This window comes from Fringilla coelebs, assembly GCF_963513975.1.
Source record: "Fringilla coelebs genome assembly, chromosome: 20".
NCBI classification, from domain to species: Eukaryota; Metazoa; Chordata; class Aves; order Passeriformes; family Fringillidae; genus Fringilla; species Fringilla coelebs.
The window spans coordinates 8,515,515-8,543,215 of NC_140046.1; the positions used below are offsets into that span (position 1 = coordinate 8,515,515).

The window sequence follows — 27,701 nt, forward strand, 5'->3', positions numbered from 1 at the left end:
GAATTTAGGAATCCCTCAGTTACTGACTGGTAGGAAACTGTAGAGGGGAAAGAAGAATAAAAACTTCCTGCTCATCTCCTGTCCCTACTGATCTCACACAGGACACACTGCTCATATAGCCACAAATCAATCTGAGCCAACACCCACAGCTCTTTCAAAGAGACCAGCCTCTCAAGAGAACTGGGTAAGGCCAGATTATTACAGAGAATAATTTTTCACTGTTATTTACACTGCAGTTGATGCAGTAATCTCTCTTTCATTGTATTATGGTATCTGAGCAGGATCAGGCACCTAAAAGCAAATGGCTAAAGAGAATCCAAACAGAAACCTTCCAAAGAGCCCCTGGTCAGTGGTACAGGAATGATGTAAATAGTGCTCAGCTGAAAAGCAGGGATAAACTCTGACTGCAGGTCAGCAAACCCCTAATTAAGGTGCAAAACTTTTAAGCAGGCATTTGATTTATCAGAGGTGCAATTCTGCATCATGGTTATATGAGCAGGATCTTAAACAATGAACTTTGAAGTTCTGCCATGCTAAGAAGTGGTATGGGAATTGTCAGAGTTGAGAGCTCTGGAAAAGAACTAAAATAGGGAGCAAAACAGCAGAACAAAATTACCTATTTTCTTTTAGATTCAAGACTTCAAGGATGTCTAAGAAGGAAGGAGGTGACAGACCTGCCAACAGCCACTTTTTGCTGCCACAGGAGGGAATGTAGAGATCATCAAACAGCACAGCCCAAAGCATAAACCTTCCACAAGCAGAAATCGTGTCAGGATCTAATTAAGATAACCTGATGCTAACATCCTTTGTTAACTGAATAAATGATTTTGAAGAATAGTTGATTTGTATGTTTATTTCTGTCACTGATTTTGTACTAAGTGCATGAGCCATAAAAGCTACACCTGGGCAGCTATGCAGTGCAACAGAATGCCCAAGAAGCTACAGCCCTCAGCTACAGGTAAATCTCACCTGCTTTCTTCACCCTGGAATGCTCTGTAGCCTCAGCTATGCAAGTCCTGTTAGTCCTGCTGTGCTGATAAAACATATTTCTGGAAGGTGGTTCCAGCTGAAAGGCAGATTTACTGATGACACAGTCCAAAACAATGAGAGGTGTTTGAAGTGTAGGGACAGAGGAGAGGCCATGCCTTTAGCATTATTCACTGGGGATCACAAGAGAGACACAGCTCTGCCAGAGGAAGCTGCAAGTCCAACTTGCTCAACTTTCTCATCTCCAAGCTGCGTACAAAACATCAGTGTCATGGTCAAAATAAAACATTCTACCATTTTAGGCATATTGCCTAATTAGAAACCATTGTTATCTGAGAACACTGTTTTTGCAGCTGTCAGGAAATTAAATAACCCAAGGGTAACTTGGAATTAAATAAAGCTGTACAAACACATAGCCCAGCTCTGAAATCCTGACTCTGACAAGCATCCCCTCTGCTTTCCAAGGGACTCAACATTTAACTAGGGCATGCAACTATCATTTTCAATCAGGCCATAGGATAACAAACACTGGTCCTTCTTGAGGGGCTGAACTTGCAAATCCACATATCACAAGGCTGCCTTCTCTCCACTAAAAGCAGCAGCACCTCCTGAGGAAAAAGCTCCATTACAAGTGTCTACTAAGAGAGGAACCAAGGACTGATAAAAGGAAATGCTTATACAGAAATCCCAGCTTTCATCTCATTTCAATTACTTCTCCTCTTACCATCCTTGTAACTTGAAACTTTGTCAGCAATCTAAAACCTAAGCTGGTTATACTTTTACACTGACTTTTTAAGAATTAAACAAAAAGGAGAAATGCATTTCCAGTGAGATTGGTGCAGTCTGTGAAACGCACAAAAATGCCCACTTGGGAAAATCTGTTTCTGGTGGCCTCCTTTTTCAGCTTTCTACTTGTAATTTCTGTTGCAAGAAACAAAAAACTCAGACTAATATCAAAGTCTGAGTTTGAGAAAAAGAGACAAAGGTCTTGCCAGGGCAGACACTGACCCTGCAATAAAGGTATTGCACAGGAAAGTCAAATCTATAAACAAAAGCTGTTATAATGTCAACACAGCTCCCACCTAGCCATGGACACAGGGATGAAAGACTCACTGCAGACCACCTGGAGGATCAGGAGGAAATGACAATTTTACAGCACTGTCTCAGAACAGATATTCAGGGTAAATAAAGTCTGATTTTGAAGTGCAGATAGGCAGATGTCAGTTTGGGCTTCCAAGTTAAGGCAAAATCTGATTTGTCTCACAAAGTATGTATGTGACCTGAAACAAGTAATTTGGTCTCCTTTTTATCAGTTTCCTCATATGTGGGAGAAAATAATTCTTACTTCACAGAGGTCTCATAAGAGAGGAAGTATGAATACACTCCACAAACAAAGCATCATTATTATGTTTGGCTAAAAATGTGGAACATGGCAAGGTAGATTCCAAAAATAATCATTATGTCCACTCTCACTGGAGAGCTGGGTTGGGAAGACAAATCCAGGTTAAGCTCTGGTCAGTTTTCAGGAAATGTGTGTGTGCAGTTTTCAGGCTGCTCTCTTTCTTCCTCTTCACAGGATAGCCCACCACTAATAACTGGAAAAACCTGGAAAATTAAAACCAGACTCAATCTCCAAAAGCTGATATTTCCTCACAGGAAGAAGGGAGCAAAAATTGGCTTTTTTTGCTTTATTGACAAGCAATGAAGATTAAAAGTTTGGCTCAAGCTGTGTTCAGAGCATGGCTGTGGGTGCATGTGTCTGTGCAGGATTGTTTCCTGACTGCCATCTCTGTGCTATGACCAAGAGCTAGAGGTGCTTCCCAACCTGTCAACCATGGCTTTTTGCTCCCAGCCAGGAAAGCATTGCCATGGCAGCCTCTGCTCCCCCTGCTCCATGAGCAAAGGGGATCCACAGCCCCAAAGAACTGAGGATTTTGTCTCTGAGAGTCCAGTAACAGGAACTGCAGAAATCTGCTGATTTCCCACTTCCTGACAAAACTTTCCCTGTGTGTCAAAAACTCCTGGCAAAGGCTTTGCTCCCAGACTCTGCAAGCCAGGGGTGGAGAGGACCCAGCCTAACCCAGCTCTGGTTACTGCCAGCAAGGGGACACAGGTAGCACATTCCACTGAAAAGCCACACCCACAGAAATAAAAGAATATTAAAAGAAGAACCCATGCAGTTGGGCTCACATTTACAATTCCTTCTGCATTTTCAAATAAAATAGCAAAAACCTCAACCTTTCCTTCTTCTTCTTTTTTTTTTTTTTTTTTTTTTAAGACAGTATTTCAGACAAGATTTCACTGGACTGACAGCATAGAGCAAATAATTACATTTCAAACAAGACTTGAAGATGGAGCCACTAAATTCCTAACTGTATGACTGTAACCTTGATGTTGTGAATCTTAATCCTGTGCAAGATTAAAAGCTAAAATATGAGATTTCTAAAAGATTATGTAACTTTTCCCATAAAGGGTATTTTTTTCCTGCCATAATCTCCAATCTGTTCCACTACAGACCTGATTTGTTCCTTAGGCTGCAAGGGCACCCATTGTGAGAGGGAATCCTGAGGGACAGAAACTCCCTCAGTTATTATTTACAATGGCCCTTGCCTGTTACATTATCAAAGCATTTCCACATGTTTACTAATTAATCTTTACAAGACCTATTAGGAGGTGATTTAATTGGATTATCTCTTTTTCTAAGAGGAGGAAACTGAGACACAATGAGAGACTTGTCCAAGGTGAAACAGAAAAGCCTGCAGCAGACCTATGAACTTCACCACAGTGCTCTGGTTCCCTGTGCCTTCACCTTGTGACTGCAACAGCAAAGCTGCTCCCTTGAGAGAGGCTTACTTGCCCTTGGAGAAGCCCTTCCACAAACCCCAGACTGTGATTATCAGCCTAAAAGCCTGAAGAAGATCATGGTTGGCCACTGTCTCACCATCAGCTTAATAATGCATCACAGAACAAAACATCCCCCTGTCCTCCTGTCATCATGATATTTTCTGAAAAATCCCTTTGTCCAGGATTTTCTCCTGGGAAGCTGAGAGGCCTCAGAAAAGAATGAAAACAATAATGATCTGATTGCTTGGGAATGTGGTCTGGAGATCATTTACCAACAGGTGCATCTTTGATTGGTTCCATTGAATTGTTTTTAATTAATGACCAATCCCAGCCAGCTGTGTTGGACTGTGAGTTATCAGTCACGAGCTTTCATTATCATTCTTTTCTAGCCTTCTGATGTTTCCTTTCTCTATAGTTTAGTATATAATTTCATTAACATAACATAATATAACATAAGAAAACAATATCAGCCTTTTGAGAACATGGAGTCAAATACTCATCTCTCACCTTGTCCTGGACCACATCCCCCCTTTGTTTTAACAAGAACTAGCTCAAAGCATCAAGCAAATGCTCTTCAAAAGAGAACTGCTAGTTTGCACATGCATCACTCTGCATTTCCAGAGTCAGACACAATGATTTCAACTGATTCTAGTGAAAACCAAACAGCTAGTCACATTGCACTGGGATTATGAGTTACCCTTGATCCATCATCAGTTCTGGAGATTTTGTAACTGGAAAGCTGGAAAGACTGATCACTGATACCAGGACAGAGTAAAGTTGATGAAGTTTTTGGGCCTGAGAGTCTCTGTCTGGGTACAGACAGGAGTTTGGTTTTCCAATCTCACTTGATCAAGGAGAATCCTCCAAGCCTGTCAGGAACAGAAATTTTCTCACCTTGATGAATGACTGCTGATCCTTGGGAAACCTGAGGCATCTCCTGCACCCGTGAGAACATCTGGCAAAACTGCTCAGAGACCGACCCTGGGGAGTGCTGCACACTGGAATTTTGAAATGATTACCACAAAAAGAGATGGTTTTTTCTGTTTGCAGATATGACAGACTATTTTTTCCATGGTGTACTGAAGATTCCATTTCTAGACTGAGCCCATAGCATTTATGAGATGCCAAGGTGGAGGAAATCCACTTCCTTGTCCAGGTTGTGAACTTGAGAAAAGTATGGTTTAAATGTAAAGTAGATTCACAGCTAGCAAAGATTGGGAACTGAGGGTTGAGTGTTTTCAGCCATGGGAAGAGGGATTCATTCTGCTGCTTGTACCACTGATTTCTCAGCTTTCCTTGTGCTTCACTTCTCAGCCTGTGACAGGGGGCAGCAGCACTTCCCCATCTCTCAGAGTGCTCCATATAAAATTCACTTAAAATATAGGGTAAGATGAGAAATCACAGTCTTACCAGCACTTACAATATATAAATGCTTCAAAAGGTCTTAGAGCACGTGCTCAGCCTTGGCCCTTCCTTGCACATTTAGCATCCTGGCATGTCTCCTCATAGCTGGCAGACAATACAAACAAGGCAAGCCACCCTCTGCCCTTAACTTTACCCTTCAGGAAAAACCAGAAATGCACCAGTGGAAGAACAAGTAGATGGTCAAATGCTCTCTTTAAAAAAAAAAAAAAAAAAAAAATTAAGGAGGGCTGCTACTTTTCTGTTGAGCTGCATCCTGATCTTAGAGGACAACCTAAAATTTCAATGAATTGTTCCATTGCTTCAGTCAGAAAAGCTTTGTAGGTCCTGCATTTATGAGCAGGGTTGATAAAAATGAGCCCTGGTATCTATCTGCTCATTTATCTTGGACTTAGGAAAGTACTAGGAAGCAGCCAAGATGTAATAAATTTAAAGGAAGAAATCATGGCCAGTCAAGTGGTTCAGGAAGAGAAGTCTTGGCTTTCTCACCACAGGCTGTGAAATAAAAATAGATATCAATACACACCCATCTGCTGGAGGAAACAGTGAAAAATATGTATTATTTATGCAGTACTTCTTTAAATAGGAGTGAGCAGAGAAACTGAACCAAAAGACTTTATGTAGCAGGTTACAAACATAAGGAATAATATATGCTGTCAAAATTTGCAAACCCACTCACATACAAGCTCTAAGAAGAAGTGCTTCTTTCCCCATGTGACGCAAAGCAGACCTTGGAATATTATATATTTCTCATTTTCCTCCCTTCCCCCAAAAGCTTTAACCACCAAACCCTACTGCCTCTTGGGAGAGGACAGAAATCCCACATAATCACAGACCCCCAAAATGTTTATTGATCTCTATCAGCAGAGATGCATTGCAGGAAAAGCCTCCCTAACCAAGCACATATTTCTAATAAGGCAATAATCAAATCCCCACATTTCAATTTGAATTTAGGTCATTAATACAACATTACTTAAAAAAACCTAAAAACCCCAGACAAAGCATAGTCTAGCCAATACAGAGATCAGAAGAGAGTGATTGTACAAGTGTTTAGTAGAGAAAAACACGTTCTGCCTAGCAACCACAGGCAGTCCTGGCTGTCCGGGGGAGGAATCTAACACTATAAATGCCAGCAAGCAACTCATGCCACTGTGCCTCAGATACAAAGGACTAGTCACTGGGCAATCAAAAATTAAATAAAAAATAGTTATTGAAGGAATATTCAGAAAACCAGGTGCAATTATTAGCTTGCTTCCCTCTGTAACTTTAAATAAAGATTGCTCCTAGCTGGGTTCCTAGATGGGCTCTGTGCTTGGACTTATTTATAAGCTGTTTTCTCACCCAGTTTATATACAAAAAGGAGAGAGGACACTGAAAGCAATTTACCATTTTGATGTTATTGAAATAGGAATTCAGTGTGGTACAAAAGTATGTGATGGTCCTGAATCCAAGGTCAGACAGGGTTGTCTGAGGGTGATGTTTATCGAAACAAAGCACTGCCAGCAAGATGGTTTTTTCATTTTTATCCTTTTCTTAGTAGAATGACATTTTTTTTCTGCCACTATAACTAGCTGAGTTAGTTCAAACAGTTCCATTATTTTTAATGTACTGGACAATTTATTATGAAGTATGAGCTGAGACTAAGAATCTCCTCCTAGAAAATGTGCCAATAAATGGATTTTTGGTCTTAGAGAAGTTACTAGCCATATAAGACAGCCAAAGAAGGTTTAAGGAAGGACTGTCACACCCATCTTGCAGATGAACCTCAGTGTGAGGAGACCAAGAGTCTTGCTCTGTGTTCACACAGTGGATCTGCATCTCAGGAGGATGTTTCTCACTGCTGCTTCAGTACTGAAATGAAATGGTTTTTCCTCTCTGGTTCTGATCCAGAAGAGATCAGCCAGGACCTAAGGTCTGCTGACTGCAATAATCTATACAAAATGGGTGTACCAGTTCTAGGAGAAAGAAGACCAGAGTACATGAAGGTGATGTGTTTCCCTCACCCCAAATGTCCCTGAACCTAGAATATGCACATTTACCAATTTGAAAATCACAATTTGAACTCCTCCCTTGAACTTAGCACTCGATTTCTTTTTCAGTATCTGAATTCAAAGTTCACTGCATACAGGAGAGATTGCATGCAAGGGACACCAACCCAGTGCCAAGGTTGGGAAGCCAGTGACCTCACCTTGAAAATGTTAGCAACATGTGCTTTACAATAATCCATCTTCAGCACAGCTTCACCTGGATGACAGACTGTCCCAGGCCCCATTCATCAGCTGTTCCCAGTGCATATAAACAGAGTTTCCAAGATGATGGCAACCTCCAGGTGTGATGGCATGTGTTTCAATTCAGTGTGTAAAAGCTAAAACCTTTGATGAACAGAGACCACTGGAAGCAGCAAGGCAAGGAGCTCTCCTCATGCAGCTGCCCAGAGACAGCGAGTCTGTCCTTGCTGCTCTCTGAAAAAGGAACAGACTATGCAGAGAGCACAGGGCCATGGTGTATCTTTACATGCACAAACAGCTCCTGCTTTCAGCCAAACTTTGGGGAAAAAAGCAAACCAGCCAAACAAATATTCCTGTATTTCAGAGAGCAGCAGCCACTCCACTTTTCTGCCATGTGCTGGCTGTGCAGCAGGGGGATAAACACCAGGACCATACATGGCTATCCAAGCACCCCACCAGCTGAGATGTTTGTCTTCATGAAGGAGGGCCCATGGGCAAACTTCTCCTAGTTCATCTCAGTATCAGCCAGGAAAAGAGCTTTCTGTGCACAGTCCCTGGGTTATTTGTTGAATAAAATTCTTTCTCATTAGCAGGCCAAAGCCCAAGAAACAGCTACTGGAACAAACAAGGTTCTGTGCAAATATAATCCCCACCTCACCACCAGGGAATTAAAGCCAAGAATTAGGCTGTGGCCATTCTTTTTCAGCATGATGAATGCTTAAGCAGGTTACAGCTTTGCACTGTGGACATTTTATGGGGAGAAAAAAACCCAACTGCTTTACCAGCCCAACTTGCTGCTCTCAGTGCAACAAGCCTAGGATGATTTTTTGACAAAATAGTTAAGAATGATTACTGCATGTCAGTATGTTTTAAGTGTTAAGCTCAAGGACTGATGAAAGTGCTGGTATTTCTGCAGCCTGCTCTCTTCCCATCAGTGGTATTTGTGATGTGCAGGAGAAAGGGCCTGGCTAACATGGAAGATACCAGCTAACAGAACCTTCCCATTGCTGCTGCAGCAGCAGAAATTCATCCAGGTGCCTGAGAAAGAAAGGTTCTCATTTCCCACACAGAAAAACTTATCCCTCAGAGACTTACAATGAGTTTGTTAAGCACTGCAAGAGAAAAAGCTACCCAGAAAGAAAAAGGAAGTAATTTACTGCTGGATTTGCTATCTGAACTGCTCATCAAAGGTGCAGATCTACCTCGTAATTCTTGAGCTGAATTTGGCACTTCACTACTCAGGACAAGAGGCAGCTGATGCACTTGAGGCAGACATAATTGGTACTGCTTTGCAAGAAGCTGGGATGCTGCAACTCAGAGATCTTGATTCTGTTCAAGCCCATGTGCTGATTACAGGCTATACAATGGAAAAGTCAACTTTTTCGTGCTGGGCTGTGACTTCTGAACTTCTCCAGACTATGAAAAACTTATACCACACAGAATTGAGGAGCAGGGATGGAACTGCTACATCTCAGGGCTAACCTTGAGATGAAGCTTTGGGTAACAATTCATAAAGAAGAACATGGGCTGGACACAAACCCAAAGGATATGGGGGCTGTGGCAGGAGAGTTAGCAGGATGTGGTGTACACAGGTCTCACCAGCAGATCATCACTTACAAGGGAAAGCACACAGGAGCTCTGTGGCACTACTACAGGTTGGGTTTTGCACCTGGCTTCCACACAGAGAGTGGCCTTAGCACACTCCCTCCTTCCCATGGGAAGTTGATCCTGTCTCCTGCAAAGCCCTGCTTTAGCAGCCCAACTGCATATGGTGTATTTGAGAAAAACCAGAGTGTCTGAGCCCAAACACAGCCCAAACACAGCCAAGGAAGGTTCTGTGGGGTAGCACTGTGGGCACTGTGGCTCTCAGCACCAAGCTCAGGTGGCAGAGAGAGCCAAGGCGACAGCAGATCCAGAGAGGACTGCTGCTCTGAATTGCAGCAGCACTGCCTGGCTCACAGAGATAACCTGGGACATGCAGCTCCTTGAGGACAGTGGTGCTGCCAGACTGGGATTTGCTCAGAGCACACCCAATGGTGCACACTGCAACAGGTCCTCAGTATGGATGAGCCAGACCACTGCTTGAGCTCACTTCTGTTTCAAGCCAGTGTCATTTCCAGAGAGATAAACAGCAGTGTGGCTGCTGGAGGCTCTACAGGGATGGTTGCAATTCAACTTGTCACCAGTGACTGAACTGAAAAATCTGTGTCATGCCAACTAGGCAGAGAAACACTGCCATGGGTGTCAGACACAGACATGATGCTGGAGATGAGCATGCCCCTGGCACATCCCACCTGCAGGTTCAGTGACACAGACTCCCTCCTAAGAATGAGAATCCCTGGGTTTCTTGCTGTGCCCCTTGGAAAATAACCCAGAAACTTTCTCCTCCTTTAGTGAGCCTTCACTTAAAATTAAGCTGTTAGAGGAAGGCTCTGCATCCTACTATCATGGCAAAACCAAATTAGAATTGATTTTCCTCAGTTGCTGCTGATAACAAAAAAGCTGATACCACCAGTGGTAGTAAAATTCTTGTGTGTATACCCCTTAAAAAAATACAATGAGGGACACTGGCAGCAGAACCCTCTGTCACCTCTTCTGGGATCAAAAGTACATGGCATAGGCTTTCAATCAAACCTCAAAACTCCCAAATTAGAAACAGATACAGCTGTAAAGGTCCGTTCAGCATTCTCAGCCTAGTGATTAACTTGCTAAAATCTTTAGGTACCACTGTACTAGTCTAAAATGTAGCTTGTTCTATCATGTTTGTGAGTATTCCTGAAGCAAAAAAGGGACAGCTTCAGCAAGGTTACTGATCATAAAATTCTGTACTAAATAAAGATGGTGTAGTTTCAAATTTTCTCCTTGTAGTTTGGATATTACAAAAGCACTGAATATTACAGTGTCACAAGAAGGTTCTCAAGAGTTAATTCTTATTCAGGAATGAAATGCTTTTTTTTTTTCATATTTTAATGAATTTTTTCTGACCTCAAAATGTGTAGACTTTTAATTCCAAACACAGAAAGAGTCACTGAACAAAAATAATAACAGCTGCCCAACACTTCCTCATTCCCTCACCTCCAAAACACCGTTACAAACAAAACCTCCATGGTAAAGCTTATTACAAACTATTTCCATCTACAAAGCCAAACCATTCTCTGCATCAGCTCTTGCACAATGCCAAGGATCTGCAGCTCTCAAGCAGATCCTTGTGTGACACACAACCACTCCACCTCTGAGCCCTTCAGCCACCCCAGGTAAAGATGGCACACTTAGCACAGGGAGAGCAGGGTGTAGGAAAGGGGATAAATCACAGCTTACACAGAGGAGCCAAAGGAGCCCAATCACAACTCCACAGCACTGTGCAGGCTGCAGGGATGATACAAACTGTTCAAGTGCTCCTTTCAAAGACAGGGGTTCACAGAAGCTGGAAATGCAAGGTGTGGTATGCTTATGGAGGCTTGGGGACACAGGCCAGCTCGTTTTAATGCAATTGTATGCAGAGGGTTTTGCTTTATCAAACCTGCTTAAACTACTCTTTAAGATTGGTGTGTGATCCTCTCCCAGCACTCAAATATATTCATATTCCATGTCTGAATTGCCTTGTACAGCAAGGCAGCAGAGACAGCATGCTTAAGTGATCAAAGCACCTTTCAGAGCTGCACTACCAGCACTTATAAACAGACTTGTTTTACAAACATTTTGCTTTACAGTCTCAGTGAGATGACATGTTTTCCTCATCCACCCCATGCTGGATACAGAAGTGGCACGTGCTGACACTTACCTAAGAAGCCCTCTTCATCCACAATGATGGTGTAGTCCTCAGGGGTTTCTGTGAGGCTGAAGAACTTGCACCTGGCAAAGGCAAACAGCAGGAGAACATGATCAGCACCTGGACTGAGCAGAGCCTTGTTCTTCCACCTAAAATGGAAATCCTTTCCCATCCAAGCTGTGCTGGAGGAAAGAGTCACAGTCTGATGTTTATGGAGAGGCCTGAGGCATTAACAGACCTGGATTTTATTTCTGGGTAGCTCATACTGTGTGACCCATATTCCCTGCTGCCTGCCTATGCACAATGAAGCTGGTAAAACTCTTATTGTTTTTATTACTTAGTTCTTAGTTACTTTTCCTAATTACCATATCCCTTAAGGCTTCCCATTGTTTCCAGGACCTGCTGTGTTGCACTGACACAGAGCAAAAAACTTTGCTCACTGACTGCTCACTCCAGCACCCCCCAAAAGCATTTCCATGGTTCACACATGCACTTTTTGCCCACTGAAGTTTCTTGCCTTATCAAGGTTGGACATCTAACCTCTCAACCAAGCCCCAGTATCTCTTCTTGCTCCTTCAGAGGCTTTTGCCACCAGCAGACAGCAGCCCAATTCCCTGTGCTGGTCCTGTCCCCTTCCTGGGGTGCTCCTGGTGAAGAAGAGTGGTAGCAGCCATCAAGCCAAGGACACAAGGCTGAGCTGTCCCCTGCCTGACCCCCCTGTGGCCTCTGTTCTGCTCCATCTTCTGACATCACAGGCCATGTGCAGTGCAGCACCCCCACCATTTAACACAATGTCACCTCTAACAGGAGACACAAATCAAATGTGACATGGGATTCTTCCACTGCAGACACACAAACAAAAAAAGCTTCAGCCTTAAGGCTTAACACCACATATAGTCGAAAAGGTTTTGTTTTTTTTCCCCTGACACACCAACATATGTACATCAACATTTACTGAGAAAAACCCAGCTTCTATCTAGCTGGTTCCCAGCAATGGCAGGAAGGTCAGCATGACATTTTGCAAGCTCATGTTCACCTTCAGCAGAGCATCAGCACAGTGCTGGCCAGCATCCTCGACACCCACAGGGCCCCCTGCCCCTCCAGGAGAAAGCCAGAGCACGTGGACTGACTGTGTTTCTTGCCTAAGACCAGGAGAGATTATTCCCTCTAAACTGGGTGCAGCAGGAAGGGTATTTGTCTCTAAGAACCAAAGAGCAGGATTTCACAGTTACACTACAATACTCTCAAATTTATCTGAGACAACCTACAGAAAATATTTTAAATACTGGAAAAAGAGAGATTGTTCTCCAGACCCCCAAATTTCACAGCATCTTCACAGTGTAATTTCTGCATGAAGCACAGCTCAGCAGGATTCAAGAACCAGAGACTACCAGGGCTTCTCAGCACTGCTGAGCATCTGTGTCCAAAAGTCTTCAAGACTTCTGAAAGTCTGGAACCCCACATTGGTGGCTTGAGACATCAAAAAATGAAAGCATTCACTTCATAAAGAATGAGATGAAAAGCTGGCTTCAGCATTCTTTTGACTGGCTGAAAAGAACAAACATAGCAGCTATCCCCTCCAAAAGCAACAGGGAGAAAAATGAGATGGATGCTGCCCTCCTCATCACCTCATCAGAAAACTGAGAGGAAACAACACACAGCTCAATTAGTGGTGTGCCATATAACCAACAGGATTTCATGTACATGGAAAGTATTAGACAACCTGCCTTTAGAGACCTGTCCTGTTTTCCTGGAAGCATCCATCACAACAATCAAGCATAACACTCCTTCCTAGCACAGACATATCATTATAAAATACAGACGTGGCCCCACCACAACAGAAACCACAACTTAATTATTTTGTGTCATTGGTAATAGCTGCTGTGACAGCCACATTTACCAACTCAACTCTCTCCAGGAATAATGCCAAAAAGAAGCAGAAAATAGCAGCAGCTCAATTTTTTTTACCATCACTTCTAAACTGCACGAGGCTGCTACCAGTGCAAGGGGTAATACCAGCTGGGCAAAAAGGACTTGTGGGATGCTGCTTCAGGTGGGTTCCAGGAGGCAGAAGTATTTGTTACAGTGGGTGAATTCCCTAGAGAAGTCACTGAAATAAAACTCTTTGCTACTACTGCTTGACTGAGTCACATGCATGCTGAGTAGGGAGAAACTCGAGGTCCTAAAGGAGAAAACATTAATATTAAAAACCTAACCTTTCCTGATCTGCGATGGCATTTATGGAAGAATTTTTTACTAGAACAGTAATAAGTGTCTGTGTGCACACACTGGCCTCAGCAGAAGAAGAATGGTTGTGACAGATGCCAGTTTCTGGCCACACATCTAAATATGCTGATATTTAAGGAATATGTACACATGAAATCCCATAATTGCTGCCTCAGAACTCATGTCAAAACCTCGTATCTTCATATAGCACCTCAAAGCCCAATCCCCAGCTCAGTGCAGTTCTGTAAAAGGTCAGGACCACAGAGCCATCTGAATGTAAAAGTGAAGTCTTTCACCAGCACAGAGAAGACCAGTGGTTCTTGTGGTATACATTCACTTAGTTCAAGCCAGTGATGCATCCTTTTCCCAGAGGAAATCTAGACATGAAAAATTGGAACTGCAAACTTTGTGTGATAGGGAAAAGGAACTCAATGTCATTTTTCTCTCCCACATTACACTACACATGCCTCTTCCACTGGAGTTATTTCAATAATTTCTATTTCCTCTTAAATAGAAGAGGAAATAGAAATTATTCAGTCTTCGATAAGCTGAATGCCAACAGCATCTTCTATTATCACACCAAATCCAAGAAAGGAAAACAATTACCCTTTAATAATTTTGAGACATCAGACAAGCAGTATTTCTCTAAGTACATGTGGAAACCTACATGTAGGAAGACAGTATTTTTAGTTTCCTAATAGCCAAACCTTGGATGGATTATTTTGGATTTCTGCCTTCTCAGTGTTTCAGCACATTTCCACTTAAGCACTGTTGCTGACTTTGACTGCCTGACAACATATGCCTTTTTCTGGCAATGCCACAAATGTAGACCAATCTATTATTAGATTAGATCTTTGAAACTGCAAAGCTTACACTGTGTATGGAAGAAATACTCAAGCTTGCACAGAGCAGGAAAGTGCCTACGGGATGCAGCAACAGCATCATTTCAGTTTGCAAACATTGCTCCAGTCTCCATGGGAGAAGTGAGCAGGGAAGTGGAGTGCTTGGCTGTGCTTGCAGGTCCACACCAGAAGTGTCTCCTCCAGACATTTGGTGTCCCAGGTCTGCTGAGATCACAAGAGTGGCAATACTGGGATGAATGTGACTTCTACTTGTTCTGGGTCACACACAGAGCACAAGTTCCTGGGAATATTGCTGTGGGTTATTTGAAAGTTCAGTACAGGCAATGGTCTTTAAGGAAGACCACAAGTCCTACCTCCTTATTTATAAAGAAACTGCTTAATTAATTGTTATCTCAGCAGGGTAAAGTGTTACAAAACTGTCTGCCCTATGGAAAAGATTCATTCCAGAGGCACGTGGGCAGCTGGTCTCCTCACATGTAGGAAAAATGTAGGCTAAATGTCATTCAAGGAAGTCAAATGCAAAGTCTGGAAGTAACACAGAAGTTTGCAAAGAAGCAGTTGAACGAATAGAAATTTAGAAGCAGCAGCAGCAAGTTTATCAGTGTGAATACAAAAGACAATTTGTTGGGATTTGTTCCAGGCTGTTTTCCCATTTGAGATGAGGAGGGATTTTTATGCTTCACTCTGTATGTTATCATGACAATATATATTCTTATCACAGAATAAGACACACGCTAATCATCTAATTCTTGTTGATCCTTTTTGCAGTTTATAAACAATGACAAGAGGAAGATTCAATGCAACATCTTGTGAGACATATTTGGAGAGCAGGAAAGGACACCTGTGCTGTTAATGACACAGAGGCCATAGAGGACTGTTAAAAGGGTGAGCAAGTCCTGCTGAGCACTCTCTGGCTCTCCAGTTCTCAACTCATCCCATGGATGGGGTCCCACAGCCCCAGCTGGTGCAGTGTTGCTGTCAGGGCACTGGTGTGGTAATGATCACTGCCTGTTGCTCTTCCACCCTCAGCAGTCCTGCTGCAGATGGGTCCTTTGAGAGACCAGGCAGGGTATTCAACTGCCCAATTTCCTCTGTCATCCCAGCAGCTCCCCCAAAAACCCAACAATGCCCTTTTGGGTCCTTGAAATACCCTCTCCTGAGGCTATCTATGCCAAGGACACACAGGCTCTCTGGGCCAGGCACTATGGGCTGGTTTTACCATTCATTTCCAGCCAGGCTCACTTCATGCTTCCAGCACAGGCAGCTGTTGGGATCCTCCTGTCACTGCAGAAACACAGCTGGATTCTGCCCTACATATCTGGATGGGATCGGGGTGCACTGTGCAGCAGTGTCAACGAAACACTGTGGCTCTGATGAGCCAGGGATCCACACAGGCCAGTAGATCTGATTGTCCCTGTCCTCCACATGGCTGGAGGCAGGGCCCCTCTCCTTCTGGCCACAGTACTCCATGCTCACTTCTTGTAAATGTGAACTGGCAGTCCCTTCAAGAGGATCAAAACCAACATCATCCCTGGATACATTTCTGCAGCTCCTGCTGGGGCACTGCAGAGCTGCAGAGCACTGTCAGGGTGCTGTGCAGCTCCACAAAGCCAGGAGGATGGTAAGAAAATCATCTGCTGCTCTTTATGTCAAAATGAAATACTTGGAACCTTCATACTAGGATGAAGTGAATTTAAGGCAAGCTTAGGCAGAAGGTGAACCACAGCACAAGAGGAAATGCAGACACACATACCATCTGCAGCAGGACATGAGTCCCTTCAGGAACCAAAGCAGCACAGCACTGCCAGCATCAAGGGACAGCAAAAGCTTTAAACATGGACCAACCATGGCCATCCTAAGCACTGCTGAGGTGCTGCCCATGCCACACTGACCTACTATAAAACCATTAATGGGAACCATAATAACTATTAACATGCAGGAAGGACAAAGACACATCCTCTTAGCCCAGAGCACCTGGGGGGAAGAACAGAAAACTGCTTGCAAGGCCCCCAGCACATTCTTCTCTGAGAACATAAACTCTGTATTTAAAAGCTTTTCCATTCTTCTCCTCCTCCAGAAAAAAATTTATTAGGAACAAATAAATATGAGAGGGGATGAAGGCACTTGAAGCATGAACAGTGTCACAACCCTCAGTCCTAAGAGACAGGAGAGCTGCCTGTAACAGAAATATCCAAAAGATAAAGTTACCTTGGATAACACGTTCCTCCAGTCATTGCAGCCAGCAATGTGAGGACAGCTGCAGGACAGGCTGTCATTGCTAAGCCAGATCCTGCAACTGCTTCTGTTCCCAGCCTCTGTGCCTGCTGGCATGGGAGCACCTTTGGCCAGTGCTGGGGCAGGCAGCAACACAGCCCTTGGGCTGCAGGACCCATCCCCATGGCTGCAGGATCCATCCCCATGGCTGCAGGACCCATCCCCATGGCTGCAGGCACACTGCAGGGGAGCTTAGGGCCATTGCTACTGACCCAAGCCTGCATGGCAGGCAGGAAAGCTCTCTTTCTTCCAGGTAAATCCATTAAATTACATCAGGAATTATTGCAGTCTGCTAATATAGACTGCAAGGTCTTTGGATTTACAGATTGGACAATGAAGCAAGACTCCTATCCACTTAAAAAAAAAACCAACAGACTGCCAATAAAAAACACCTCCTTCCAAAATTGCCAGAGTTACATTGTTAGCTCCAGAAACTGAGATCAAATGCCTTGCTCCATTCTGGTCCTCCTGGCCAACCTATGACTCAGCTTCCATTTCTGATACGGATCTAAACCATCCCTGTGGAGAAGCACAGGGATATAAAACCAAAACAAACCTCATCATATTCACATTTATTGTGCTAATGGGAATTAAATGAGCATCTCAGGCACTTTGCTCATGCTTTATTGCTGTTGTTCCTCCAGCATTTTTAAGCAATACATCAGAAACAGCAGTGCCTCAGTTGGTGCAACATTACCCCAGGACAAGCAGCAGAGCAATAGCAAAAACCCCTAAATCCTTAAATTTCATCAAGAATTATAAAAATAATTTTCATGAAACTACATTTGATGCATTGTACAGTGCTGCCTGTACAGTCTCCTTCTCAGAGCATAACTGTAAAAGTGTAAATAACTTCTTAAATTCCTTTAATCTGTTCCTCTTGGTTTGATGCCCACCCCTCCAGCATCTTTAACAATATTGTTTACAGATTTATCATTGTTAATGACAGAAAAGCAATTTTTCAAATCTCCACAGAGGGTCAATGAGTGTTCACATCAAAATGGCAACAGCTCCTTGCTTTGGGAGAGAATGCTGTCAGCAAATCTCTGAAGGGGAAGTTGGAGCAGTAAATGAAAAAAAGGTTTAGTTTGTGCACAATGGCAAAGAATATTAATTTATTATCTAACAATTAACTAATTGATCCAGACACACCTTTTCCTCTCCTGTCTTTGCTATCCCTGTGTGCAGGCATTCTCAGGGGCCCCTCTATTGTGAGTCAACATAGTCACAGATGAGATGCTAAAGTAATTTTTTCCATTTGAACAAGCCCATCATTTATTTAAGCAGAAGGTAACTGTGCTTTAAAAACTTTGTCTGTACAGCAGTAACACTATCCCCTGATCCCTGTCAGAGCTGAACTAATTTTCAGCACAAGAGTGAGGTGCAGTACAAAACTGCATTTTCCTTAATCGCAAAATTCTCTTCTGCAACCCAAAATCTGAACTGAGAAACGTGGTACAGATGTGGGTGTGGGTCCTACAGTTTGCAGCTGAAAATAAAGTATGATTTAATGTACAACAAAGGCTAGTGAACACGATACCACCTGGATCCTGAAGGATTATCATATCAGAGCAATGCACACAATGAGAAAAAGACTAACTCCCATTTCCTTTTCCCTTCCAAATCAGGCATTTTACTATCACTCCTTTAATGCCCTCTGCTGCAGAATATTGACTTTTAGATCCTACCAACACTACAATACAACTGAGTTTTCATCAAATGTAATGCTGCAGTACATCCAAACTCATAGATTTGGGGTTCATAGCAGCTATTACTGTGATCAGCCAAAACCCAGTGATTATTTTGGGGACAGCAATGAAAAACACAGACTGCAGAGCATATGCTTTGTATTTCAAAGATGGGAGCAACCCATGCTCAATGCACTGGGGGTAAGAGGTTCTTACAATAAAAAAGGATGAAGAAACAGAAAATCTGTTGTGGACTTGTTTTCCTACAGGAACAATAAACACAATTTTCCCAGCATGGGACATAACAGTTCTCCCACAAATTGCTAAAATATATTTCCAGCGCTCAGTATAGAAAGTTAGATGCACAAGAAATGTTTGCAGCTTCAATGCAGGCAGTAATTGAGAACATGTGTGCTGAGGGAATTAAAGGGGGAGGAGGAGATTCAGCAAGCCATACTCCATGGGAATGGAGGGGCAGGAGAAACACATTTCAGGCCTCATCATTTTCTAAGAGCTTCCACTTGCAAGCAGGTCCAACACTCCACATCAATCTGAGGATGAATGCTGTGAGGCTGCACATCAACCCCAAATTTAATGCACATAAACAATTCAGGAGCCTGAACAAAAAAATTAAAAAGAGAGTTTCACCAACTTTCCTTTAAGTTCAGAGAGAAGTTTCAGCTTTTTGTACAACTAAGGGCACCTTTATAGCAAAAGCAAACTCTGGCTGTTCTCATTCTCCTAGGCTCTGCTTTTGGGTCCTGCTCAAGATGGGTCCTACCCAGCCCAGTGATGTTTAGTATTTCTGTAAATTCTAGCTCACATTATGTACAAAATAATACTGTAAATGTGCCTGTACTCAGCTTTCCATAAACCCATAGTTAACCAAATCTACAACTCCCAGAGGCACCAAAAGGAAGCTTCATTTGCTTCCTTTGTTAATGAAGTAAAAGGAAGCTCCTCTTGTGCCAATTCTTTTTTTCTGGATAAAGATCCCTACATACATAAGCGAAGTGGAAAATGCATTTTAAGAATGTTAAGGTTTTTAAAGTCAGTCAATACTGACTATCCACAAAGTTTCAGCCTAGAAAATGTCAGATGGTATTATTTTTAACAATGCTCTTCCAAAACACTCTTTCTAAATTGGTCTCTTCACACTGCAAAGGAATTGCCCATAGTAAAGGTAGAACCATAAAACTTCTTCTTCCCAGGCCTACCAGCCCCAAGGAAAACATGAGAGATTATTCAGCAAGTCAGCATTACGTGGCTCAGATGGAATTCTGCCGTTTTGGAATATTGTTCCTAAAATCCAGCTGCCAAATCAACACCCAAAACAAAAGCCAAAGCTCCTGCAGAAGTATATATGTCATAAATGATAATGCAGAGTGGGTCACTGCTTGGGTCAAAATCAGTGTCATGGCCAGCTCCATCCCACAGATGTTCCTTGTTGCTCCCACACTCTGAAGAACACTCCAGCCACTCCAAAGGACTGAGCTTTGCTGGGTCTGGCTCAGAGCCCTGCAGAACCACCAGTGTGAGAGAAGTCACACGAACTCAAAAGCAGCTCAAATCAGGGCCTCAAATCAATGCTCCACAATCTCCAGAAGTGAAGGGAGTTACCCATTCCCAGGCCATGTTCTGACATTTGGGATGTGTTTGCTGGCTGATGTAAGTGGCTGCAGTGCCTTCATATTTGGCTTTTGATCCTTTCAGAGTTTCAGCACAAGAAATCTCCTGCTCTTTGTGCAGAGCCCACCACAATGAAGCACAGACATTTCTAGAGAGCAAATCACACAGAAGTGTGCTTTAGGAACATGCTTTGTAAGGCTGTTGGGTTTACTTGGTGATGAGAAAACAGCTGTTTTTTCAAGCAAGATGTTGGGATTTAGGAGTTCTCCTTTTGTTTCTTTCTCTTAGGGACTTTTCTCCCATTTTGTTGCTAAGAGACAATAATGACCGGGTACCTAGGAGAGACAAAATAAGTTGCCAAGCTCAGGGGAGGAGGGTGCACTCTTACGGGAGGGTTTAATTCCTTCTGAGATACTGGGAGAACTGGGCTGGGAAAAAAGGGGCTGAGGGAGCTGCTGGCTCTGGTTCTCTCAGCATCCATAGGGGAGACAGGCTGTGGAGGCTGTGGGGAGAGTTCCCACCACTGCAGGTTCTGTCTGCTGCCTTTCTTCTACCAGGAGTGCAGCTCTTAATTTCAAAGTTATAATAATTTGGAGGTGGCCATAGTCTCTCCATTCCAAGGGAAGTTCCTGCCTTCCTTAGCAGACACCTGTCTTTCAAAACCAAGACACAAGATGAATTGTGCTGGGGAAGACAGAACTGCATCAGGAGAAAAGTCAGCATTTCAGTAAAAGTTTATGGTTCCAACTACCAGAAATCAGTACTAGCTGTCATCTTAGTCAAACTAAAAAGCACCTAAATGGCAGTGGTCACCTTATGTTGTAAAGAGGCGTTTCAAGTCTATGGGAACCAATCCAAGGCATTTATAATGCTCAGACAAACTTTCCACAAGCAGAGGTAGCATGAAACTAAGATAGTTTGAAGTGAGACCCTGAGGGAACAGACAACATCTACTTCCACTTGCCTTCAAATGGATAGGTATTTTGGAAGTTAAAGGAAATGCCCCTGGCAGATTTTAATACTTTAACTAGGAGATTTTCCCTTGCCTTATGCTCCTTCCTTTAAAACATAAATGAATCAAGTGCAGCTCCATTTAAAACAGCACTTCTCATGAAATTCTAATCCCCATTTAATTTTATGTCTTACTGCATTACCTGCATTACCACAGAGAAGGGGAGAATGAGAAAAGGGAAGAGATGCTTCAGTAACCAATGGAGTCCCTAAACACATTCTCTGGAAACAGCCAAAGACTGCAAAATGACCAGGCCCAGCAGGCTGTAATCATGTACTCATGTCCTGTCCTCACCAAGTGCTGTGCAGGAAAAGTATTAAAACAGATTGAGAAAATTAAAGCAACAAAATAACAGCTGCCAAAGATTTACAGAAAATTAAAATTGTGAGATCAATAGCAAAGATTAAAAAACAGCAAAAAAAAATCCACTATCTTCCTCTTGTAAAGGTTTGGGGAAGAACAAATACTCTCAGAACAATATAAGGCTGTATCATCAAAAGACACCTCCAAAGTATGAGAACTAAATGAGTAATGGAGTTGGATCTTCCTCTATGTTGAGGCCCACCAAAACCAAATAAGGGTAATTCTGGGTGATGCCAACACCCCATCCTTCCATGGCTGGAAATGCTCTGACTTCCTTTTTCCTTCCAACCAGCAAGGGGGCAAGTGGATGCGACAGAAAATGTGCTGTCAGGTGTTGCTCTTAATTTCCATCAATAAAGAAGGTGAAACTATCAGATGACACAAAAAAAGGAAGATAAGATACATCCAGACAGGTCCAGCACTGTGACACCTGCGTGCTCCTGCCACGCTGCCTGGGATGAAAAGCTCTGAAGGGGATGTTCCCTGCTGTGGAAAAATGCAACCAGCTCAGGCATCCAAGAGCTCAAGCATTCAACATCAGCAGTGTCCACCATGGAAAGAAAACAAGTCAAAACTTCAGGAAGCTGAGTCTATAATGGAAAAGGTTCTTCTGCCACCTTGGTTCTGCACTTTTAAACTGAATTACTTTAGCAATATAGGATTCCAGGATAACAGACCTCTGTAAGGAAGTAAAAGGAAGCTCCTTTTGTGCAAATTCTTTTTTTCTGGATAAAGATCCCTATATACATAAGCAAAGTGGAAAATAAGACTCTGTAGATCTAAGGAAAAACACTGCCCTGTGAACTGAGGGACACGGTTGAAGTATGTCAACAATCCATTTCCACTGAAGTCAGGATTTGAAACATTCTTTACAGCTACAGACCAGGGCTCTCATTCCTTGCCTGTAGGAGTCCTTTCTGTCATTGTTATTTCAAAACCCACCAAAGCATGATCATAGGAAAAAAGCTTATTTATTGATTCATCTGGGTGAATACCCTAAATTTTGTTTAATGCTTCGTGAAGACTCCAGTGAATAGTTTGTTTTACTGACAAGCCACAATCAGAATCAATGACAAAACTTCAGGTGAGATGCAGCCCTGGACTTTGGGTGGTGTAAGGCACAGTGCAAAGTGCAAACTCATAGCCTGACTCACCTAGTACAATTCTCCCATCTCCAGGGCCAGCAAACACCAGTGATTAGCAGCACAGAATGAGAGAATGGTTGGGCTTGGAAGAGACCTTCAAGTCTCTCCTCTTTTAGTTTAAAACCTGTCCTGTCTCTATCTGCACTTGTAAAAAAATTACCTCTTTTTTATAAGCCACTTTAGGCATTGGAAGGGGCTCTGAGGTGTCTCTGGAGCCTTCTCCTCTCCAGGTGAGCACCCCCAGCTCTGCCAGCCTGGCTCCAGCCCTTGGAGCATCTCCCTGACCCCCTCTGGACCCTCTCCAACAACTCCACATGCCCAGACCTGGGCACAGCACTCCAGGTACTACATGAGAGGGGGAGAATCCTTGACCTGTTGTCCACTTTCTTGATTCAGCCTAGGATAAGGTTGGCTTTCTGGGCTGCATCAGCATGTTGCTGGCTGATGCCCAGCTTTTCATCCACCCCAAGTCCTTCTCCACAGGGCTTCTCTCAGTGAGTTCTTCCTGTCTCACTTTCTGTCTTAAAAATATATTTAGGTCCCAGAAAACACTTGAATATCCTAGAAAAACATACAAAACTAAGTAAAATGTTGAATGAAGACAGTAACAGATGGAATAAGAACTAAAGAACAGAAATTCTTTAGGTAGGCTGTGAGTGGACCTGACAGGGAGGTGAAAAGACTCTTCGGCACAATTCCACCTGGCTGCTTTTCACAAGACCTCAAAGCACTTTCTAAAAAAAGTCAGTATCAATATCAGGTTCCATTGCATCTCACCTTTACAAAACAGAGCACAAAAGTAGATATTCACTGTGGCCTCACACAGCCCAGACAGGTCTTAACATTTACTGCTCTTCTGATAAGTTCTCTGGTGGAATAAACAGCTCGTAACAGTTAAAGAATATTTTTAAACTATGCTGAGGATAAAGGAAGCACAGCCTTCAGCATGAGACTTTGCTTTCAAGCAAACATTTGGCTTTTTTCACAGTGCAAAACAACAGAAACAAACCCACCATGTATTTCCTGCACACTCATTGCAGGGAGAGAGCAGTGAGGAGAGAAAAGCACAGGGCCACAGGACAGCAGGACCACAGTACCCTGCCAGCTTCATCCACAGATCAATCCAGCAACAGCAGAAAAGCTGGCAAAGGAAATAATGACCTGAACAATAAGATTCAGTCCTGTAGAGAGGATGAATATGAATAAGAGTTTTGTAGCATAACTAGGGATCTACACCTAATTTGGTCTGACATGCTGCACAGGTCTCCAGCAGGATCTCACTTCCAGAGTCTCCAGCAGCGGTTCCAGGAGGTTTCTGCACACAACTGCTGTCTGAGCTGTTTGTACTTGAGAGAGCAGTTGGAGGATTTGTACAAAAACTGTCTGAAATCAGGACTTGAGTGTCAGGGGGAACAGAGAATGCAGGACAGCCTGGGAAAGACAGGATCTCTTCTTTCAACATAGACAACTTCTGTTTTGCTGAGTCCAAGGCTTTGTTTTCAAGCTTATGCTTGGAGATACAGTCTGCAGGCTTTGTTCTGGCAGAAATAATTTGCTAAGTCACCATTTTTATTTCCTGCTGGCATGTATCAGTAAATAAACGACATGGAGGGTTTTGAACAAGAAGTGAGGGGGTGAAAGCTGCTCAAAGAACAGAAAACAATCATAAATGAGTCTCTGATCTTCAAAGCTCTTAGATCAAGAGGGGGAGCAACAGACAAGGTATTAGGAAATCCAGTGGTTATTGCAAAAGGTCTCCCTTCACTCAGTGCCAAGATTCAAATCTCACTGGAAGGTTAGGAGCTAAAAAGCCTTCTCCACTGGGCTATGACAGCTGCCAAGCTGAGCCTCCTCTGTTATTCCAGTGCATTATCACAGACAAGACCTCAGACTCCAGTATTGCCCATCTTAGTCCAAATCTCAAGTGTTTGCTATTATTCTTGATGCAGAATATCTCAATATACAATCCTAGTCTGTTTGGCCCCACTCTGATGCACCTTTTCCCACTCCTCAAGCTCTGCTGAACAGCCCTTCCTTCCTCACCACATTCCCTGTGGGGATGGGAAGCTGCACAGATGATGGAGGCTGCTAAGGAAGGTGAGCCAACACACAGCTCAGATACAACGTCCTTGGGGCATGCACTATCTGTAAACCCCAGCAGGATCCTGTTCCATAATTAAACACATCTGATCTTGTGACACTAACAGAGATATCAAATTGGAACATAACAATACAATGATTAAAATTCAGGTGTAGTACAAGTCACAGTAGTGTGGCAGTGATTAATGTCACACCAGGGGTGTTTTGGAGGGATGAAGTAACTTATTTTCACATACTTACAATTAAAATTTAAAGTAGTAACACAAAAACATAATTAAGCGCTTCTGTGTTAAACCCCATCCTATTTTTCCCTCTAAGTTATTTCTAAAACCACTTACACAGAGCTTCATAAAAGCCTCCTAAAGACATCAACCAAACTTCCTTATGCAGAATAGCTGATTTCTCTGGCCATCAAGAATATATTTGTACTTCAAAGAACTGAATAAATTCAAGAGAGGGAAGTTACCATTCATTTGTTTGCCAGTAAGTTCTTTGCCTTTTTGCTCCACTGCTAGAAGAAGCAGTTCCATGAATTGCAGAATGATCCTCTGACATACAAAGCAGTCAAATCCTATCACATCAAATTGCCCAAAGAGCATTCTGCACCATAAGCTGCAATTTCACCCATGGATTTACGTGCTGTTCCCTGTGAGTGTGGGGTCAAGAGTCTGGTCCATGATGGAGCAGAGACAAGAGTGATAGGAATGTCTATGCACTGCTGATCTGGCACAATGACAGGAATGTTTTGGGAATGTGAATTTTAAATTTCTGCCTTCCCTACATCTATGTTCCCCTGGTTAACCTCAATAGGGGGTTTGGATGCCCAGGAGGCATTTGGAGAAATTGTCAGTGTACTCCAGCAGCTGAAGCATGATCCAGGTCACACACCAAGGTGTTCCTTCCTTCTGATGTGCTCGAGAGTCTCAACGTCCTTCCCAAGCTGAGGGGCCAGAGCTGGACACAGCACTCCAGGTGTGACCCCAGCAGTGCCCAGAGCAGGGGCAGAATGACCTCCCTGCTCCTGCTGGCCACACCATTCCTGACCCAGGCCAGGAGCCCTTGGCCTTCTTGGCCACCAGGGCACTCTGCTGGCTCACGGTCAGTCAGCTGTTGACCAGCACCCCCAGGTCCCTTTCTGCCTGGGCACTGTCCAGCCACACCATCCCAGCCCAGAGCATTGCAGGGGGTTATTGTGGCCAAAATGCAGGGCTGGGCACTTGGACTTGTTAAACTTTGTGTTGTTGGACTCAGCCCATCTCTCCAGCCTGTCAAGAATCCACAAGAGGCACGTCCTAACCACAGGAAACCACAGAGCTCACACCATGCTAGACTCCAGAGAATCTCACTACAAGAGAAATCAAGAGCAAACCACCTTTACTAGTTTGGCTGTTCATTCTCAACAGAGAAGTACAGCCTGGACAGGCTTTGTGAGCCAGAATCCTGCCTGGTTTAGAAACCCCACATAAAGCTGTGGTGTTTCTCTACATTAATTGTCTGAAGAGGCTGTTAAACCCAATAATGAGTGTCACCAGCCAGAGGAAGAGCACATGGATGGCTGTACTGGTGGAAGAGAGCTGTGACAGAGCTTGAGTTGGGGACCACCCTAGAAGAGAATCAGACCTGACCCAAATGCAGCACCCATGTACCAGGAGCCCAGATGTCCATGTGAGAAAGAGACTGCCGTGACTGAGGGGAGCTTTGGCACAGGACATGGCTCAGCCAACCTTCCTGCCCTGCCAGGTCACAGCAGGCCTTGCTTTGCTCCCAGGACTCCTCATTCATTCTGGAAAACTTTCCTCTGCTAAGAACCAGGGGCACTCAAAGCCAGCTCTATGATTTTGGAGGAAAGAAAGCAAACTTGGGTATGAGTTTTTGGAGGTTGAGGACTGCCAAACTTTCACTAAAGCAGTCCTAAAGTTTTCAGTTACTTCAACATCTGCCTGTATAAATAGAACATTTTTCTCAAAGTCAACAGTGGTCTGTTTTTATCTTCACTATCCTTTGATGTTTTTGCCCAGAGGGCTGCAAATGCTACTTAGCAGCATCACAACAAAAGCGTAGCAGGATCTTCTGCATCAATAGCTGATGACTCAGGAATCTGGTATAATTCAGCCTTCACTTTTGGCTGCTTCTGTTAACCTGGATTTTCACCACACTGCAAAGCCTGTACAGAGTGCTCAGTATCTTCTCCTAGGAAATGGCCATCTGTTGGCCCTGACACAGCTGAGCTAATTTCAGGTTTCAGCACTGTGTATTAGCTGTAAGGCACCAAGCAAACAAGGCTTGAGGAGAACCTCCTAGAAATCAGACTGGGGGATGGTACATTTTAGTCATTGAGGTAAGGGGAAAATCAACTTAGAGCTGCTGCTTCTGCATCACTGATGGCAGGACTTCTCCACTTACCAGCCAACTTCCACAGTAAAATTCAGCAGCCCAACTTTCAAAGGTAGGCAGGGCTGATTACTGTGAGGTTTCCAAAGACTCCGTGCTTCAAGAGAAGTGGAAAATGAGTCAGGCACTTCAGTATCTCTCAAATCCACATGGGTAACCAAAATGAACTGAGCTCCTTCACACCTGGGTGCCAAGTCTCACCCTGTAAGCACAGGGAAGTTCTGCTTTCCATCCAGGGTGCCACTGTACCATGGGATCTCTTCCTCAGTAAGAGAAGAAGGGACTTCACTGGAGCTGTTACAATTTCTAGACCCAAAGAATCACTGAGCAGAGGAAGTAGGTGAGGAAAACTTCATCTAACCAATCCTTGCTTTCATGAAAGTTAAATACATTGGATAAACTCTGAGTAAACCAGAGATCATTCATGTTGAGTTAATCTCATTAAGGCACAGCTCCAGCTCTTTTCTAAGCTGGTAGGAGGCAGAAGACACAACAAGTGAGATCAAAATGAGCTCATGGTGCCAAACGTTCTCATGATACACATGGAACAATGTCATCCAGCACTAATTTGTGCTATGGTTATTCATTCCTCTGCACTGGTTTCTGATATATCCAAGATGGACTAAATGGTCATGCTGAATATAAGTTATGAAGCTGACTAACAGTTTTGTTTTTTGATTTATTTAAAGACACAACTGAATCTAGTACTGTTAGTTTTCCCTCAGCACTCATGCTCATCATGAGCAATTCCACTCCAGAG

General features: G+C 43.4%; 1 protein-coding gene across 1 annotated transcript in view; it reads right to left on the reverse strand.

The window, feature by feature from the left end:
• Nucleotides 1-27,701, reverse strand: part of CASTOR2 (cytosolic arginine sensor for mTORC1 subunit 2) — a 114,391-nt gene that overhangs the window by 43,217 nt on the left and 43,473 nt on the right. The window contains exon 2 of the mRNA XM_084219185.1: nt 11,263-11,333. Coding sequence (XP_084075311.1) covers nt 11,263-11,333 — 71 coding nt within the window. The remainder of the gene's footprint in view (nt 1-11,262; nt 11,334-27,701) is intronic.